Source organism: Myotis myotis, unplaced genomic scaffold (assembly GCF_014108235.1).
Source record: "Myotis myotis isolate mMyoMyo1 unplaced genomic scaffold, mMyoMyo1.p scaffold_m19_p_18, whole genome shotgun sequence".
Lineage (NCBI taxonomy): Eukaryota > Metazoa > Chordata > Mammalia > Chiroptera > Vespertilionidae > Myotis > Myotis myotis.
Window position 1 is genome coordinate 30498066 of NW_023416322.1, and position 19315 is coordinate 30517380.

At 50.4% G+C, this 19315-nt stretch overlaps 1 protein-coding gene across 4 annotated transcripts in view; it reads left to right on the forward strand.

Moving 5' to 3' along the window:
• The first annotated feature begins 11037 nt into the window (after positions 1-11037).
• ZNF687 (zinc finger protein 687) overlaps positions 11038-19315 on the forward strand; it is a 29771-nt gene continuing 21493 nt past the window's right edge. For 2 of the 4 annotated variants that reach the window (XR_004973475.1, XM_036345013.1), the window contains exons 1-8: positions 11038-11552; positions 14988-17113; positions 17255-17433; positions 17782-17958; positions 18050-18212; positions 18367-18696; positions 18798-18910; positions 19117-19258. Coding sequence is in view for 3 of the 4 variants with exons in the window: in XM_036345013.1 (XP_036200906.1) it covers positions 15005-17113; positions 17255-17433; positions 17782-17958; positions 18050-18212; positions 18367-18696; positions 18798-18910; positions 19117-19258 (3213 nt within the window). In the remaining variant the exon portion in view is untranslated. The remainder of the gene's footprint in view (positions 11553-14987; positions 17114-17254; positions 17434-17781; positions 17959-18049; positions 18213-18366; positions 18697-18797; positions 18911-19116; positions 19259-19315) is intronic. The other 2 variants (XM_036345012.1, XM_036345014.1) reach the window with 1 other exon arrangement.

Below are 19315 nucleotides of genomic sequence, written 5' to 3' on the forward strand. Positions count from 1 at the left end.
TAGTAGTTCTCTGAGTGTGAGAGAGAGGAGGATATGGCATGAAGGAGCGCGTTCCCTGTTGAGTTCTCAGTGTCTTCAATGTGGGGTCTCTAAATCCTGACCCACTCCCCTTCCCATCTCCGTCCATGACCGTCTCCTCACATTTCTCCTGCCCTGGGACTGTTTTACTTGCATTAAGAGAAGCTTTGCTGAGAGTCGCTGTGTTGGGCTCTAGGGCCACAGAGGTGAACAGAAAACAGTACTGGCCTCTGGGGACTCTGAGTCTAGGGCAGGGCTGGCGCATAAATGAGCGATTAGACACGTCTGCTATGTACCCAAAGCGGCGTGAGCAAGGCTCTCTGGAGTCAGCGAGAAGAAAGGGCCAAACTCTTGCAGCCTCTGAAGGCTCCTGGAGGTAACATTTGAGCCCTCTAATGGTGAAACGATTTTCATCCTCGAGGAACAGATGGGGATGTTTCCAGTATGTGCTGATGGGGCGCAGGTGCTTCGGAGGAATTGAGCAGCTCAGGACTGCTTGGGTGAGTGGCAGCAGAGATGGAGAAGTAGGCAGCAGTCAACACCAAAGGTCAGCGGTCCTCAGGCCTGACTTTCACAAAGGGCTCTGTGACGCCCTGGAGCACCAAATGTAGAGGAAAGCTTTTTGTGTGGGATAGAATGCAGAATTCACATTACCCACCCCCTTTATTTTATGAAAGAGGTAAATAATATTTGACACATGAAATGCTTCCATATAAAGCATGAAACATAAAAACAAACTGAACATATCTGAAGCCACTCAAATTTAAGAGCTAGAATATTTCCTTGTCACATATCTAGGCCTTTTTTTTTAAAATCCTCACCCAAGGATATGCTTAATGATTTTAGAGACGGAAGGAAGAGAGGAACAGATGTGAGAGAGAACATCGATTGGTTGCCTTCCATACATGCTCCGACAGAATTAAATCCGCAACCTTTTGATAGGCCGACGCTACAACCAACTGAGCCACACTGGCCAGGGCCCTCTGCCTTTATTTTTTGTTTTATTTTTTAAATATATTTTTTATTGATTTCAGAGAGAAAGGGAGAGAGAGAGAGACATAGAAACATCAATGATGAGAGAGAATCATTGATGGGCTGCCTCCTGCACGCCCCACACTGGGGATTGAGTCCGCAACCCGGGCATGTGCCTTGACTGGGAATCGAACCATGAGCTGGTTCATAGGTCAATACTCAACCACTGAACCATGCCAGCTGGGCCCCTATGCCACCTCTCCACATCCTCCTCAAAGATAACTATTAGCCTGAATTTTTATTTTTTCCTTTCAGTTTTCTCATATACACATAGCTTCCTGACCAGAATATGTTCAGCTTTGCTTGTTTTTGAGCTTTATAAAAAATACTTTTATACTGTGAGACTTTTGGGACTTGGTCTTTTTTTCTTTTTCTTTTAAATATATTTTATTGATTTTTCACATAGAGGAAGGGAGAGAGATAGAGAGTCAGAAACATCGATGAGAGAGAAACATCGATCAGCTGCCTCCTGCACATCTCCCACTGGGGATGTGCCCGCAACCCAGGTACATGCCCTTGACTGGAATCGAACCTGAGACCCTTCAGTCTGCAGGCTGACGCTCTATCCACTGAGCCAAACCGGTTTCGGCGGGACTTGGTCTTTTAACAGCTGTTTTGTTTCTGGAGTTTCATCAAAGTTGTTGCTTCATTTTCCATGGTTGTATAGTATTCTGTGAATAGACTGCTGTCTTTATTTTCCTGTTGATGGACATTTCCATTGCTGCCAGTTGTATTTCTGTTATCAACAGGGTTACAGTGGGTTTTTTACATCTGTCCTAATGCACCTGTGCACAGTTTTCTTCAGGGCCCTTCACAGGGTGATGCCAAATGGTTCCTCAGAGTGGTTGTGTGAACTGCCCTCCAGCAGTGTAAGAATTCCTGTTCTCGTTGTTTCCAGACCGTGATGTTGGTAGGCTTTAACTTTCTGCTAGTCTAGTGAGGATAGAAGAACTCATTGTGGTCTTACTCTGTATTTCCCTGATTACTAATGAGATTGAGCTTGATCATCTTTTCATATATTTCTAAATAAGTCTTTGTATTTCCATTTTTTGTGAAATGTCTCTTCATATTTTTTGTCCCATTTTCCTTTTGGGTTGTCTATATATTGATGTTCTGAAGGAATGCTTTATTAAATCATTATTGGTTATATATGTTGTAAATATGTTCTCCCTATCTATGACTTGTCCTTTCACTTTTTAAAAAAATTTTTTAATTGATTTTTTTTTTTTTTTTTTTTTTTTTTTAGAGAGAGGAAGCGGGTAAGAGATGGAGAAAGAAACACTGATGTGAGAGAGAAACATCCATTGGCTGCCTCCTGCATGCACCCTGACTAGGGATCAAACCTAACCGAAACCTGCGTGTGCGCACTGATCAGGAATCGAACCCGCCACCTTTTGGTGTACGGGATGATGCTCCAACCAACTGATCCACATCGGCCAGGGCATCTTTCCACTTTTTAAAAGTTGTCCTTTATTTATTTATTTAATTAATTTTTTTATTAATCCTCACCAGAGGATATTTTTTCCATTGCTTTTCAGAAAGAGAGTGGGAGGGATATAGGTAGAGGGGGAGAGAGAGAGATTGATTAGTTGCCTCCTGCACACGCTCCCATGGGGGCCAGGGATCGAACCTGCAACCCGGGTATGTGTTCTTGACTGGGAATCGAACCTGGGACCCTTTGGTATGTGGGCTGGTGCTCTGACCATTGAACACACCGGCCAGGGCTGTTCCACTTATGTATGCATTCATTGGTTGCTTCTTATATGTGCCCTGACCAGGGAACAAACCCACCACCTTGGTGTGTCAGGGTGACACTCTAGCCAACTGAGATACCCAGCTAGGGCATCCTAGTGTTCTTATCACTTAGGAAAAGGGTTTTAGGAGTTCTGTGCCAGGAACCAGGGGCAGAGACCAATATTTATTGTTTCTATTATCTCTCACTTTCACATAGAAATTTCTTATTCCATCCAAAATCGATTTTTGTGTACATGGATCTAATTTCAATTTTTAAACATGGAAAACCATTTGTTATAACACTGTTTATTGAGAAATCCCATCTTTCCCCAGTGATCTGAGCTATTCTGTCTGGGCCAAGATTCCGTGAATTTCTTTTCCAATATCCCAAAGTCAGACCTTAAAGCCTGAATGTAAACACGGTTCCACAAAATGAAGCTAGAAAACTTATTTTGTGCTTACATCATGTGGATGAGTTCCATTTCGACACTATTTGTGTCTAAATTTAGGGGGAGACTGATCAAATATTACTTGAAAGAAGCAGCCCTTCTAGGGCTTAGAAATCTTTTTCAGCTGTTGGTTATAAAGGGAATGGTCACTTCAGCTTTCCTGGGCCTGGGTGTGGTTCCCCAAGCAAAATCATGTTCTGGCAGAGCCTGCCCATCAAGTAATGACAGGACCTGTGTCCCAGTCCTCTGGTCCTCTGCATGCCAACTGGGTGACTTCAGTGTTCACGAGGATGACTCAGCCACTGCCATGGCCTCTTCCAATTTACAGATCATCATCACAGTTCATTCTCTTACACTTGCAACTACACCCTGGATCCTGTCCATCTTAAGAAATGCTCCCTACTGAAGTCAAATACTTACTTGGTCCATAGACCCCTATCCTTAGCTCTCCCTGTACTTTGCAACAGTCCTATGAAGAAACGTGTGTATAGTCATGTACCATATAATGATGTTTTTGTCAGTGACAGACCACATATGCCGTAGCAGTCCCGTAAGGTTGTAAAGGAGCTGGAAAACTCCAAATGCCTAGTGACATCATAGCCCAGTGATGGCGAACCTAAGACACCGCGAACTCACTTTTTTGTTGATTTTTCTTTGTTAAATGGCTTTTAAATATATAAAATAAGTATCAAAAATATAAGTCTTTGTTTTACTATGGTTGCGAATATCAAAAGATTTCTGTATGTCACACGGCACCAGAGCTAAGTTAGGGTTTTTCAAAATGCTGACACGCTGAGCTCAAAAGGTTCGCCATCACTGTCATAGCCTCTGATGTAGTCATTGTCATGCAGTGCAACGACTTACATGTTTGTGGTGATGCTGGTGTAAACAACCGTACTGCGCTGCCAGTCGTATAAAAGTATATCACATAATTAAGTAAAGTACATAGTACTTGATAATCATAATAAACAACTATTACTGGTTTAGGTATTTAAATGTTCTTCCAGCCGAAACCGGTTTGGCTCAGTGGATGGAGCGTCGGCCTGCAGACTGAAGGGTCCCGGGTTCGATTCCGGTCAAGGGCGTGTGCCTGGGTTGCGGGCATGTCCCCAGTGAGAGATGTGCAGGAGGCAGCTGATGGATGTTTCTCTCTCATCGATGTTTCTGGCTCTCTATCTCTCTCTCCCTTCCTCTCTGTAAAAAATCAATAAAATATATTTAAAAAAAATGTTCTTCCAAAATAAATTTGATAAGTACACTACACTGTACTTTTGTTATTTTATTTTTATTTATTTATTTATTTATTTTAATATATTTTATTGGTTTTTTTTTACAGAGAGGAAGGGAGAGGGGTAGAGAGTTAGAAACATCGATGAGAGAGAAACATCCATCAGCTGCCTCCTGCACACTCCCTACTGGGTTTGTGCCTGCAACCAAGGTCCATGCCCTTGACCAGAATCAAACCTGGGACCCTTGAGTCCACAGGCCGATGCTCTATCCGCTGAGCCAAACCGGTTAGGGCTACTTTTGTTATTTTAGAATGAATTCTTTATATTTACAAAAAAAGTTTGCGCCCTAGCTGGTTTGGCTCAGTTGATAGAGCGTTGGCCTGTGGACTTAAGGGTCCCGGGTTTGATTCTGATCAGGGGCACATACCCAGATTGCAGGCTTGATCCCCAGTGGGATTGAGCAGCCGATCAATAATTCTCATCATTGATTTTTCTATCTCCCTCTCCCTTCCTCTCTGAAATCAATAAAAAAATATTTTTTTAAAAAAAACTTTCAATGTTAAAAAATTTTTTTCTGTAAAACTGTGCCATATCACACCAGCAGCAGCCTCATACATCTCATGGTTACCATGTCTCTTGACTGCATCATTTTCTCTTGTGCATAATTTAATTTTGTATTGTTTTGTACAGTAAAATGCCATACAGACTTGTAGCCGAGGAGCAATAGCCAATGCCGTGTAGTCTAGGTGTGCAGGAAGCTATACCATCTAGGCGTGTTTAAGTGCACTCTGATGTTCGCACGACGACAGAGTTGCCCAACAATGCATTTATCAGAACATATCCCCGTCGTTAAGCACGTAACTGCTCTTTGGGCAGTTCCACTTTAGGAATTTAAATAATCAGAGAAGTGGCCAAGACTTATGTACAGGGTGTTGGAAAAATTGGAAACAACCTAATATAAAACAATTATGTTACATTAATATGGAAAAGTATATTCAATAAATTTATTTTGGAAGAACATTTAATGACATCAGATCTATGATTATAATTTTAGCAAATGCTTATATAATATAAATGTGCCAGGGACTGTTATAAATTCTTTACATGTTTTAAATCATTTAGTTTTCACAACAACCCTGTAGCTTTATTAGTCTTATTTTATAAATTTTAAGGAGATAGAGTTTATAAGGAAATTGAAACCCAGAGACTCTAGGTAACTTACTCTGTGATGGTGGTTCTGAAGGTGTGGTCCATGAACCCCTATGGGTCCCAAGACCCTTTCAGGAGGGTTGTAAGGTCAAAACCATTTTTATAATAATACTATGATGTTATTTGCCTCTTGCACTATGTTAGCACTTGCACTGACACCAAAGCCATGGGGGTAGAACTCTTGGTGGTTTTGCACAAATCCAAGGCAATGATACCAAATTGTATTGGTAGTCATTGTATTCTTGACCCCCCATGTTCATGGATTAGGAAAATAAATCGTGCTTCATCAAATTAAAAATTTCTGTTAATCAAAAGTGGTAGAGCCCTGGCCAGTGGGGCTCAGTGGTTGGGTGCCATCCTGTGCACTGAAAGGCTGACTTTTATTTTTAAGTGCATCAGATGCTGTTTCCTTTTTTAAAAATATATATTTTTATTGATTTCAGAGAGGAAGGGAAAGGGAGAGATAGAAACATTAATGATGGGAGAGAATCATTGATAGGTTGCCTCCTGCACGCCCCCTACTGGGGATCGTGCCCGCAATCGAGGCATGTGCCTTTGACTGGAATCAACACAGTCTGCAGGCTGACACTCTATCCACTGAGCCAAACTGGCTAGGGCAAAGATTGACGTTTTAATTCCCCATCAGGGCACATGCTTGGGTTTCGGGCTTGTTCCCTGGTAGGGGGGCTTGCAGGAAGCAGCCAGTCTGTGTTTTACTCTCACATCGATGTTCCTCTCTCCCTTTCTCTAAAAAAAAAAATCAGTAAGCTTTAGCTGGTGTGGCTCAGTGGACAGAGTGTCAGCCTGCAGACTGAAGGGTTCTGGGTTCGATTCCAGTCAAGGGCACATGCCCGGGTTGTGAGCTCTATCCCCAGTGGGGGGGAGGGGAAGTGCAGGAGGCAGCTGATCAATAAAAGTATATCTTAAAAAATCAGTAAAAGCATGGGTAGATATTGAAAGTATGTCTCCCTCTCATTCCCATCTTGTTCCCCTCCTTAAAAGGCCATCACCTTGACAGTTTCTCACTTACCCTTCTCAAAATATTATTTGCATTAAGAAGCATAGTTATTCTTTTATAATAACAAGTGGTAGTGTACCATACATACTACTTTCATCTAGCCTACTTTAAATTTAATTTTTTAAATGGTTTACAAAGTAATTTATATTGTTTTAAGATTCAAAGATTTTCTGCACTCTTGCTTCTACAGCTTCAATCCCTTTAGCTAATTCTTCCTGTATTTACTTCTTTGTTGCTAAATAATAAGCTTATATGGCTATTTGCTAATTTTTCAATTTTAGCCACTATATAATGTTTTTACAATATAAGATTAGGACTTAGCTCTCTAAATACTCCACATGGAACACTCATCCTTCTTCCAAGAGTAGACTCTACTTTTTGGGTAAATTAGTATTTATTTTATTTATAATTATGACTATATAATTTTGTTTGCAATGGAACTGAATGAGTATTATGATTAAATTTGCCTCCAAGGCACATTTTCCTCGGCTGGAATTTATCATTGCCCTGATTTTGTTTTGTTTTGTTTTGATTCCCTCTGTCTGAAGTATAAACCTCCTCTCAGATTGTTGGAACACAGTAGGTAGCCTGCTGACCTCGTGTGATGGCCTTCAGCTCCAATCTGTACTGGTTGCAATTGTCCTGGCCCTTCCCGACACCTACATACAGGGAATCTCTTTGTTTCTCTTCTGTGTGGATCCACTATGTGGATCCTAGATACCATGTTTTTATTTTCCTTGGTTTCACGCTCTGTTTTAGTAGAATTTATCATCCAGTAGCTTCCTGAGGAAAAGAGCACAGAAAGTAAATTTCCTGTGTTTCACGCCTAAAAACACCTTATAGATATAAAATAATGTTCTTTAGAATTCTGAAGATTTTCTAGATTTTAAGGGTATTATTAAGAAATCCAGCCGAAACCGGTTTGGCTCAGTGAATAGAGCATCGGCCTGCGGACTGAAAGGTCCCAGGTTCGATTCCGGTCAAGGGCATGTACCTGGGTTGCGAGCATATCCCCAGTAGGAGATGTGCAGGAGGCAGCTGATCGATGTTTCTCTCTCATCGATGTTTCTAACTCTCTATCTCTCTCCCTTCCTCTCTGTAAAAAATCAATAAAATATATTAAAAAAAAAAAAAGAAATCCAGTGTTACCCTGGCTGGTTTTGCTCAGTGGATAGAGCATCCGCTTGGGGACTGAAGGGTCCCGGGTTCAATTTGGGCCAAGGGCACATACCGGGGTTGTGGGCTTGGTCCTCAGAAGGGGCGTGCAGGAGGCCCTTTTTTTTTTTTTTTAAAGAAATCCAATGCCATTCTGAGTATGTAACTGAGTTGTATGCAACCTGTTTTTCTGACAGCCTTTGGAAATTCTTCTTTTTAAAAATATATTTTTATTGATTTCAGAGAGAAAGGGAGAGGGAGAGAGAGAGAAACATCAATGATGAGGGAGAATCATTGATCTGCTGCCTCCTGCAGGCCCCTACTGAGATGGAGCCTGCAGCCCAGGCATGTGCCCTTGACCGGAATCAAAGTCGGGACCCTCCAACCCGCAGGCCAACACTCTATTCACTGAGCTAAACCAGCTAGGTCTAAAAATGTTTTTATTGATTTTAGAGAGAGAGGGAAACATCAATTTGTTGTTCCAGTTATTTTATTTATACATTCATTGGTTACTTCTCATATGTGCCCTGACCAGGGATTGAAGCTGCAACCTCAGAATATTGGGATGACACTCCAATCAAATGGGCTACCCAGCCAGGGCCTGTTTTCATATTTTTAGTTTACAAGAAGTTTTTGTTATTTTCTGAATGTTCCTATTTTTAAAAAAGCATCCTATTCTTGTATCATCAGAGCAATATCTTCTCTTATTTTTCAGAGGATATTAATTGCAATTTTGGGGACATTGTTGTCTTTCTTTATCTTTAGGCTTCTGTCTTTCATGTTTGAGACTGCCTTCAGCTTTCTTCGGATCCTTGGCTGTCTTCCTACTTAAGCATGAGACCCAAAAGGTCAGAAAGCTGGGTGGGCAGGGTCAGAGGCTGTCAGCGGTGTGCCTCAGTGTGGGGCAGATGAGGGAGGGACCAGTTTTCAAGTTTCTGTAAACTTTTTCTCCTGGGCCACTCATTATCCCCCCCAAAGGAATTTTCCAATTCTCCTGTCCCTGCTTACAGAGGACTAAGAATTTTTAATTTTTAAAATCTTTACAAGTTCTAAGATTCCAATTATTTTGTTCATTTTTGGTTTCCCCCTCCCTACGTTGTAAGTAGAATAGAAAATATTAAAACTTTAGGATTTAAACTCCCAGACCTATGACTTTACATTTTTCAAAATAGCATCTCTCATTTGTCTACTCTCTTTGTCCATGTACATTTATGCTTTTTAAAAATATATATTTTATTGATTTTTTATAGAGAGGAAGGGAGAGGGATAGAGAGTTAGAAACATCAATGAGAGAGAAACATCCATCAGCTGCCTCCTGCACACCCCCCACTGGGTATGCGCCCGCAACCAAGGTACATGCCCTTGACCGGAATCGAACCTGAGACCCTTCATTCTGCAGGCCGATGCTCTATCCACTCAGCCAAACCGATTTGGGCAACATTAATGCTTTTTTATTTCTTAACTGTCATGTTGATGTCCATGTTTAACCAGAAGCTCCTTGCCTCCTGAAGTCTCAGTTACCGCTACTTCATAAGGTGTGACAGGATGTGGAAGAGAATTTTTCTGTTGTTTTGGAGTTTGAGCTGTGTCCTCAAGGAGAAAAGAACATGTAGGTAACCCCCCCCCCCCCATCGTAAGGAAAGACTTTACTAGTCAGACAAAAGGGCATAAATCTCCAAAATGAAGGTTCCTATCATCGTTGTCAACTCATTTAAGTTGGCAAGTTTACTGGGGATAGAGCCCACAACCTGGGCATGCACCCTGCCCGGAACTGAACCAAATGCCTCCTGGTGCATGGGAGGACCCTCCATCCACTGGGCAGCAGCGGCCGGCACAGAACCGCCTTTAAGAACCACGCCCAGGCTGCCCGCGGCTGCGTGCGCACCGTCTACGAGGCTCACCAGCCAGCTCGTGTGTGCGAGGTGGCAGGCACTCGGCGAGCAGATGAATTCTGAGTGAGTGCGGATTACAATGTCAAGGAAACTCTTTTTTCCAAGCACCTCTCCCCCTTCTCCCGCCTCTAGGGGGCGGGGCAACAAAGCGCGGGAAAATCGGCCAGTTCTCCACCCTCATCCTTGCTGGGGGCAGGGAAAAAGAGATCTTGTAACCAATGGACATAAGACACTGGGGGATAGGGGAGGCTAGGGGACTGTCTAGGGCGGGGGGGGGGGGGGGGGGGATGGACACATATGTAATACCCTTTGTATTACTTTAAGCAATAAAAAAAAATGTAAAAAAAAAAGAGATCTTGCCAAAACCGGTTTGGCTCAGTGGATAGAGCGTCGGCTTGTGGACTGAAAGGTCCCGGGCTCGATTCCGGTCAAGGGCATGTACCTTGGTTGCGGGCACATCTCCAGTTGGGGGTGTGCAGGAGGCAGCTGATCGATGTTCCTCTCTCATCGATGTTTCTAACTATCTCTCTCACTTCCTCTCTGTAAAAAATCAATAAAATATATTTTAAAAAAAAGAGATCTTAAATGGGAAATGGGTCTATCTATATATGTATGCACACACACACACGCGCGCGCGCACACACACACACACACATACACATAAATATGTAATTCAGGGTGTCCCAACAAAATGCATGCACTGTAACAGCTGTTAGCTCAATTTTGAAAATGAAATGTATTTTAATAAACACTGCCTTTATAATTATTGTGTATACATTTTGGGGGGACACTGTGTGTGTGTGTGTGTGTGTGTGTGTGTGTGTGTGTGTGTGTGTGTGTGCGCGCGCGCGCGTGTGTGTTTCGGAAGCCTACCAATGAGCCGCTTTAAGATCCCTTTGGAAATGGCCCAGGCCACGCCAGCACCCTAACGTCACCTCTCCTCCACTTCCGGTCTGCATGCCTGCCGCAGCTTCAGGTGCCGGTCCCTTCCACACTCCAACCCCTGCTCTGCTCCACGCCCTCCCGCACTGGGGGGAGCTATGGGTGACGCCAGCCTGCTAGGGGCCGCGCGAGGACCCCATCCATCTGGCGATTTAGACAGTAGGAAAACCGCAGGATAGTCAACCAGATGACGTAATGTTTTGGGTGAGGTCCCATTCTCTCACTTCTGCATGGCATGACTGACGCTGGAGTTTAGCTTGAGAAAGCGCAAACGGACCTGCACATCCGGGTCCTTTCAGAATCGAAGCGATTCTCCTCAAAGTGTTCACCTAATCGAAGCCGAGAGTTCCTGAAATTTGTATAAGTGAACTGCAGGCTTTCGGGATCGCGGCCAATAGGGAGCGAGGGGGCGGAGATGCACCTGGAGAGTCACCGCCTCCAGTAGGAAAGCAGGGAATCAGAGCGGCTTCTTCCTAAACGACAGGTAGCGCGGCCAATCGCTTTTGAGATGCACAGATGGGGCAGGTGGCGGCACAACCAATGGCAAGAGGCACTTCGGAAGGACTAGGCTCCTTGCCCAATGAAGCTAGGAAGACCGTGCGGGTTTGTCCGGAGCGGCAGTACTTAAGGCCAACCCAGTGTGGGGCTGGGCGGGGCGCACCGCTGAACGACGAGGGGATTGGCCAATGGCGAGTACGAAAGCCGGCCGCCCAGACCGGGAACGCCGAGGGAGCTGAGGAAGGGGAGGCCGAACGGGAGAGAAGCAGGAAGTAGCGGCGGCGGCGGGGAGGGCTGCGGTGGCGGCGGCGGCGGCGGCAGCGGCCGGGGCAGGGGAGGGACCGCCAGCGCTCAGCCCGCACTAGGAGCCAAACAAGTAAGCGCGCCGGGGGTGATACCCGCCCTAGGCCCCGCCCCCGGGGGGGCGGGTAAATGCCCCCGCCCCTCCCCCACTTGGTCAACTACCCCCTTCTCCGCGCCGTCCCCCCGGGGCTGCTTCTAGGAAGGCCGGGACCCCGCTCCCCTTCCTGGGGGCGGATGGGCGACCCCCCCAGCCTGTTGAAAGCACAGCCCCTCGCCGGGTAAACGTGGAGGGCGGGCCGGGGTCTCCAAGTCCTGGGGCTCCCAGCCCAAGAAGCGTCCGAAGCGCGGCCCGGGGGCTGGAGGCTGCGGGGTGTCGCGACCCAAAATGGTGTCCGCGTCCAAGGGTGGGGGCGGGGGACCCGCAGGCCGGAGCAGAGCCTGCACCCCGGCGGGGCGCGGGTCAGCGTCCGGGCCGGGCAGGACTCGGGCTCGCGCCCTGGCCGCCGCGCGCCTCCCGCTCACTCGCCCCTTGAGGGGTCTGGGGAGTCGGGGGCCGGAGGCTGCGGCGCCGGGGCGGCGAGGGGAGGCGGTCGGAGTTGGGACGGACCCCGAGTCGCGCACAGACCGTGCTGCCCCCACGGCTCCCTTCCCGCGCGCCTCACCCCCTCGGGAGTCCTGGGCCCCGAGGTGCGGTGCGGCGGTCCCTCCGGGCTTGGCCTGGCCGAGGCCCGTGCTCCTCGCTCGCCGGTGTGAGCGAGAGGCGCCGCCGCCTCAGTTTCCCCGCTGGCTTCTCCAGTGTGCACCCCGCCCCTTCCCCGCAGCGACGGCCGTGCTCCGGGCGCCGGCCCTCGGCAGATGGCAGGGACTTAATTCCGCCCGCTGCCCCGCTTGGCGGCCGCCTCATCGCCCCCAGCCGCCAGCCCCTCGCCCTCTGCGCTGCAGGCCCCTGGCCAGGAGAAGGGCAGTGGAGCCCCCACCCAACCCGCACCAGTTCGCCCTCTTCCTGTTTAGCCCTTTCCTTTGGCTTTTGGGGAAGAACGGAGGGAAGGGGGGGCGGGGGCAGAGCCCTGGAGACTGGGCGCAGCCGCCGCAGAAAGGCCTGGGCAGCGAGGTGGGGAAGCCTCTGGCCCGAGCTCCTCTGCGTGGTCTCTGCCTGCTCCTGGCTCTCGGACGACCGCTATTCACTTGGACGCAGGAGGGGTAGCTGCTTGGAGGAGGCGAGTTTGCAGATGTTTTCTCTCAGTCCCCATTGAACTGTGCGCCGCCAGCCCCGAGGGAAATGCAGCTCGGGCCTCCCCAGGTCAGGAGGGAGCCGGGCAGAAGAGGGCCTAGCGATCCATCCATCAGGGCAGAGGCAGGAGGTGGAGGGCTTTGTTTAAATGCAGAGCCTGCAGAATTGGGGGGGGGTGGGGGGGGTGAGGGGAGAACGCCCCTTTCTTCCTCTGATTGGTACCCTCACCCTCTGCCCCCACCCTGGTCCCAGCAATGCCACCTGCCACGTGCTGGGACCACCTCCAGGTACAGTCTCAGCCTAAGAGGTGAGAGAAGTGGCCCCGGGAAGTGGCCTGCAGCCCGGCAGGGAGTGTGTGTGTCAAGGGGGAGACTTCTTCAGCAGCCTCTTCCAGATACAGACACACTGGTGGGGAAGGCAGTAAGGGAGCAGGCTGGGCCCCCCACCAGCTCGAGGCTGGCCTTCTGGTTGTTTTAGTGGCACATCAGTCCTGTGGGATTTTTTTTTTTGTACTGGGCAAGGTTGGGGTTGGGTGAGACTTCCTGGGCTACTGTTGCCAAAGCAAAATTAAGTGGGGGAGGAGAGTGAGTTAGGGGATGAACTGGGGTGATAGGGGTGAGAGGGCCTGGCTTTTCCCCATGTGGCAGCTGTGCTGGATAAGCTTGTACCCTAGAGTTTTAGTCCTGAGAGAGCAAGATGTGGAGGTAGGAGGGGCGGGCCAGGGGCGGGCCCAGGCACTCTGGGGAAGGTAGGTGAGGGAGCACCAGGTGTTTATGACGCGAGAAGGCCCTTGTGACCAGGCTCCTCTCGGTTTTCCCCGTCTTGTCTCTTTGTCTCTTTCTGTTCCTGTGTCTTATTCTATCGTGGTTTCTTGGGCGATTACACTGAGTCCACTTCTCTCTGTTAACCACGCTGGATCTCCAGGTGCCAGTGATGACCCCAGGTGCCTCAGACTTGACCTTGTAATTATCCCTGACTCTTGCCTCGATCCCAGCTCTACATTTCCAGTGCTTACTCCTCCCCAGCCCTGCCACGACCTCACATGGCCTTGTTTGTCTTGTCATAATTAATTGTATTCTTGGTTCTGTCATGTTTACTATTTCATATCATGCTCAGGATAACCCTATGATATATGGGTTACTTGTCCCCTCTTTCATTCAAACGACAAAAGGAAGGCAATGGAGTAACTTGCTCATCTCCAGCAGGCTATTGATAAAGCTGGAACGAGAATCATGTCTTGTGTCTCGTGACATGGTTTTTCAGATCTCTGTAGACCAGCGGTTCTCAACCTGTGGGTCGCGACCCCTTTAGGGGTCGAACGACCCTTTCACAGGGGTCGCCTAAGACCATCGGAAAACACATATATAATTACAGATTGTTTTTGTGATTAATCACTAGGCTTTAATTATGTTCAGTTTGTAACAATGAAAATGCATCCTGCATATCAGATATTTACATGACGATTCATAACAGTAGCAAAATTACAGTTATGAAGTAGCAACAAAAATAATTTTATGGTTGGGGGTCACCACAACATGAGGAACTGTATGAAAGGGTCGCGGCATGAGGAAGGTTGAGAACCACTGCTGTAAACCCTCAGAACATCCATGAAGAATATGAATGGAGCCCGAGTCCGGCCGGCGTGGCTCAGTGGTTGAGCTTCGACCTATGAACCAGGAGGTCATAATGGTTTGATTCCCGGTGAGGGCATATGCCTGGGTTGCAGGCTCAGTCCGCAGTGGGGGGCATGCAGGAAGCAGCCAATTAATGGTTCTCTCTTATCATTGATGTTCCTATCTCTCTCTCCCTTCCTCTCTAAAATCAATAAAAATATACTTAGAAAGAATAAGAATGGAGACCGTGCTGCCATGAATGAGCTCTCACACCTAGAGCATGTGTCTGCTCCCCCCTGAATAGTAGTAACTAACGGACTGGACACAGGAGGGGCTTAGGTGCTTTCAACCAAGATACACTGAACTCTCTCCGTCTCTGTTACTCTTACCTTGTATATGTGTTTCTGAGAAGTCTTTTCCTCTGCTTTCTCTGGATCTTGGTGTCTTCTATGGATGTGCACACCACCTTTCTTCCTATTTTAGGGTTTGGCAAACCAAGCGCCTCTACGAACTCTCTAGGATTTGCACTCTGATGGAGGTGTGCCTCAGTCACAGTGTGCATGGGTTTCTGAGAGGAGAGAACTATGGAGACCCTGAGGGAGCAGGTCCCGGGTTTCTGCTTCCAGTGATTGCAGTTTCTCTCTCTTCTTCCTCTTTTCATCAGGTCTGGGACTTGCCGCCATGGGAGACATGAAAACCCCTGATTTTGACGACCTCCTTGCCGCCTTTGACATCCCCGACATTGATGCCAATGAGGCCATCCACTCTGGGCCGGAAGAAAATGAGGGGCCAGGAGGCGCGGGGAAGCCAGAACCCGGTGCAGAGGGTGAGCCTGGAGAAGCAGCAGCAGCAGCTGGAGATGGCCCTGGCGTCTCAACCCAGGCCTCTGATCACGATCTGTCGTCGGGGGACATCTCAGTCGTCAGCGTCATTGTCAAGAACACTGTGTGCCCTGAGCAGTCTGAGTCCCTGGTTGCAAGTTCAGGAGGGGAAGGGGCCCGGGCTGGGGGTACAATTAAGGAAGAACCTGTGGGGCCTCATCTGATGCAGAATGGTTTTGGGGGCCCTGAGCCATCCCTTCCAGGAAACCCCCACTCTCCAACTCCTCCCAGTGGAGGTACCTGGAAAGAAAAAGCCATAGAAGGCAAAGCAACTTTGGACCTCTTCGCTCATTTTGAGCCTGAGCCAGGGGAGCACCCTGATCCCCTGCCTTCCTCTGTGCCCTCCCCACTGACGGAAGGGACCATGACCCCCCCTCCTTTCCCCTCTCCCTTTGAGCTGGCTGAGGAGAATGGCCCCCCACTTCTGCCACCTGGTTCTCCCCCACCGCTGGGCGCTCTGAAGCAGGGCAGCGGCAGCCCCCTTCATCCCCAGGGCATAGCCCGGTTAGACTCAGGCTCTAGCCCTGAGGCTGCAGGCATCCCTGCCAGCCCCTCACCTCCCCAGGTTGCTGGGATGCCCTTCTTCAAGCAATCTCCAGGGCATCAGAGCCCTCTTGCCTCCCCCAAAGTGCCCAGCTGTCAGCCCCTAAAGGAGGAAGAAGAGGATCAGGGGCCAGTGGACAAGTCTCCCCCAGCAAGTCCCCAGAGCCCTTCTAGTGGAGCTGAGGCTGCTGACGAGGACAGCAATGACTCCCCTGCCTCCTCCAACTCTTCCAGGCCCCTCAAGGTGCGGATCAAGACCATTAAGACATCCTGTGGGAATATCACAAGGACTGTAACCCGGGTCCCTTCAGACCCTGGTCCCCCTGCCCCCTTGGCCGAGGGGACCTTTCTAGCCGAGGCTAACCTCCTAAAGCTGTCCTCTGCGGTTCTGACTCCTGAGAGTCCGAAAGTGGTGAACGTGCATTTGGGTGACGGCACGAGGCTGAAGGGCACGGTGCTGCCTGTGGCCACCTTCCAGAACGCAAGCACTGCCATGCTGATGGCGGCCAGCGTGGCCCGCAAAGCGGTGGTTCTGCCTGGGGGCACTGCCACCAGTCCTAAGACAATTGCTAAGAATGTGCTGGGACTGGTGCCCCAAGCCCTGCCCAAGGTCGAGGGGCGGATAGGGCTGGGGATAGGGGGACAGAAGGTGAACGGTGCCTCGGTGGTGATAGTGCAGCCTTCCAAGCCGACCACCGTGCCAGGTGCCGGGGGCGGCACAGTGATCTCACGGACCCAGTCCAGCCTGGTGGAGGCCTTCAACAAGATCCTCAACGGCAAGAACCTGCTGCCTGCCTACCGGCCGAACCTGAGTCCACCTGCCGAGGCCGGGCTGGCCCTGCCTCCAACGGGCTACCGCTGCCTCGAGTGTGGCGATGCCTTCTCGCTGGAGAAGAGCCTGGCGTGGCACTATGACCGCCGGAGCATGCGCATCGAGGTCACCTGCAACCACTGTGCCCGCCGCCTGGTCTTCTTCAACAAGTGCAGCCTGCTGCTGCACGCCCGGGAGCACAAGGACAAGGGGCTTGTCATGCAGTGCTCACACCTGGTCATGAGGCCTGTAGCCCTGGACCAGATGGTGGGGCAGCCGGACATCACGCCCCTGCTGGCTGTCCCATCTGCCCTCGGACCTCCAGTCTTATCTGCCTTGGGCAAGGGTGATGGGGCCATCGCCACCTTCGCCATTTCTACAGTTGCTGCTGAGGCCCCTGTGCTGCCGCTCTCGGCTGAGCCACCTGCTGCCCCTGCCACCTCTGCTTACACGTGCTTTCGCTGCCTGGAGTGCAAGGAGCAGTGCCGGGACAAGGCTGGCATGGCTGCCCACTTCCAGCAGCTTGGGCCCCCTGCCCCTGGGGCCACCAGCAATGTGAGTTGCCTTTCACTGCCCTTCCTGGGAAAGGGGACAGCCAGGGGATAGCACGTGGGAAGGTGCGAGGGGCTTGGTTAGGAGAAGGAATGGGGGACAAGCCTCTCCTCCCGGACTTACCTTGTTTCACCCTTTTGACAGGTGTGCCCAACCTGCCCCATGATGCTCCCCAATCGCTGCAGCTTCAGTGCCCACCAGCGCATGCATAAGAATCGACCTCCCCACGTCTGCCCTGAGTGTGGGGGCAACTTCCTGCAGGCGAATTTTCAGACCCATCTCCGGGAGGCCTGTCTGCACTTCTCTCGCCGTGTAGGATACAGGTGCCTCTCCTTCCCATAGTATCTCCACACTCCCTCATGCCCTTGCAGGTCTCATGGTTCCTAGCACCAACCTTTCAGATGGCCTCGAGAGAGCCCCATCTTTCCTGCTCAGTCCCGTGGCCCTGGTGTCCTGGCAAACACAGAGCAGCGCCCCCTCTGCAGCTCCAGCTCTGCCTCAATGGGCCTCCCAGGGGATTGTCTCTGCAGCTCCCTCCTGCCCCCACCTGGCTCAGGCTTCACCACCGATTAGCTTCTCAAAGTCCACCCAGTCCTTGAGGATGAGCGTGGGGTGGGGAGGGCATGGAGATGGCCCATCTCACCAGCACGCCTCCCATGTGCTCCCTAAAGGTGCCCCAGCTGTGCAGTGGTGTTTGGGGGTGTGAACTCCATCAAGTCCCACATCCAGACGTCACACTGCGAGGTTTTCCACAAGTGCCCCATCTGCCCCATGGCCTTCAAGTCTGCACCCAGCGCCAACGCCCACCTCTACACCCAGCATCCCAGCTTCCCCACGCAGCAGGCCAAGTGAGCCCGGGGATGGGGTGCCGAGGGCTGGGCCAGGGCGGGTGGGGCCCTGAAGGGGCAGGTGTCTGCACTGTCCTCTCCACCTGCACAGGATGATCTACAAGTGCGCCATGTGTGACACGGTCTTCACTCACAAGCCCCTCCTCTCCTCACACTTCGACCAGCACTTGCTGCCCCAGCGCGTCAGTGTCTTCAAGTGCCCGTCTTGTCCTCTGCTTTTTGCCCAAAAAAGGACCATGCTGGACCATCTCAAGGTAAAGGAGTCAAGGGCTGGAGTGGGGTTGCTCGGCTGTGTTGACCTGGTGCAAGGGTCACATAACCTTCAGGAAGAGGGGGAGGGGAAAACAAGGACTGTGGCAAAGCCACGCTCTCCCCACAGCCACCATCCCCCTTGTCTCCCTCTCACAGAACACCCATCAGTCTGGTCGCTCGGGAGAGGAGACTGCTGGGAAAGGGGCCGGGGATACTCTTCTGACCCCTAAAGCTGAGCCTGAGGAGCTGGCTGTGTCTCCGGGAGGAGCAGCTCCCCCTATAGAGGAGCTGTCTTCCTCTACAGAAGAGGACCCACCCAGCTCCCCAGAGCCTCCTTGTCCACCCAAACGGCCCCGGCGGGATCTAGGGAACAAAGGCACCAAGGGTGGGGGCGGGGGCCCTGGAGGCTGGACCTGTGGCCTTTGTCACTCCTGGTTCCCGGAGCGGGATGAGTATGTGGCTCACATGAAGAAGGAGCATGGCAAGGTGAGCAAGATGGGCTGGAGGGGCAGCCTCGGGGTTGTCGTGTGGCAGTGGGGCTCGGTCCTGCAAGCCTGGCTCTGAGGTTCCTCTCCCTGCTCTCCTAGTCAGTGAAAAAGTTTCCCTGTCGCCTATGTGAGCGATCCTTCTGTTCTGCGCCCAGCCTGAGGCGCCACGTCAGGGTCAATCATGAGGGTATCAAGCGAGTTTACCCATGCAGGTAACCCTTTTCTTCTTACCCCTTCCTGATTCTGCCCATCAGGTGACCCCTCCCATTCCCTGCCCCTTCCCGGTCCCCCAAAGCATTTTCCCAGCTGCCTCTGTGCACGTGACTAAGGGTTGAAGCTCTGTAGTCCTCCTCTCGAGCCACTGGCCTTAGTCTTTGGGCTGTGCCCTTGGCACCCACCTGCGCACTCTCCCCTCTAGGTATTGCACGGAAGGAAAACGCACCTTCAGCAGCCGCCTCATCCTGGAGAAACACGTCCAGGTGCGGCACGGCTTGCCGCTCGGCGACCAGTCTCCTGGCCGGGGGAGTGTTGTGGTTCGGGGCGCCGGTGCCAGAGCCCAGGTAAGCCCCCCTGCTGGGTTAGAGGTGTGGGAACTGCAGAGTTATAGACTGGCCTCC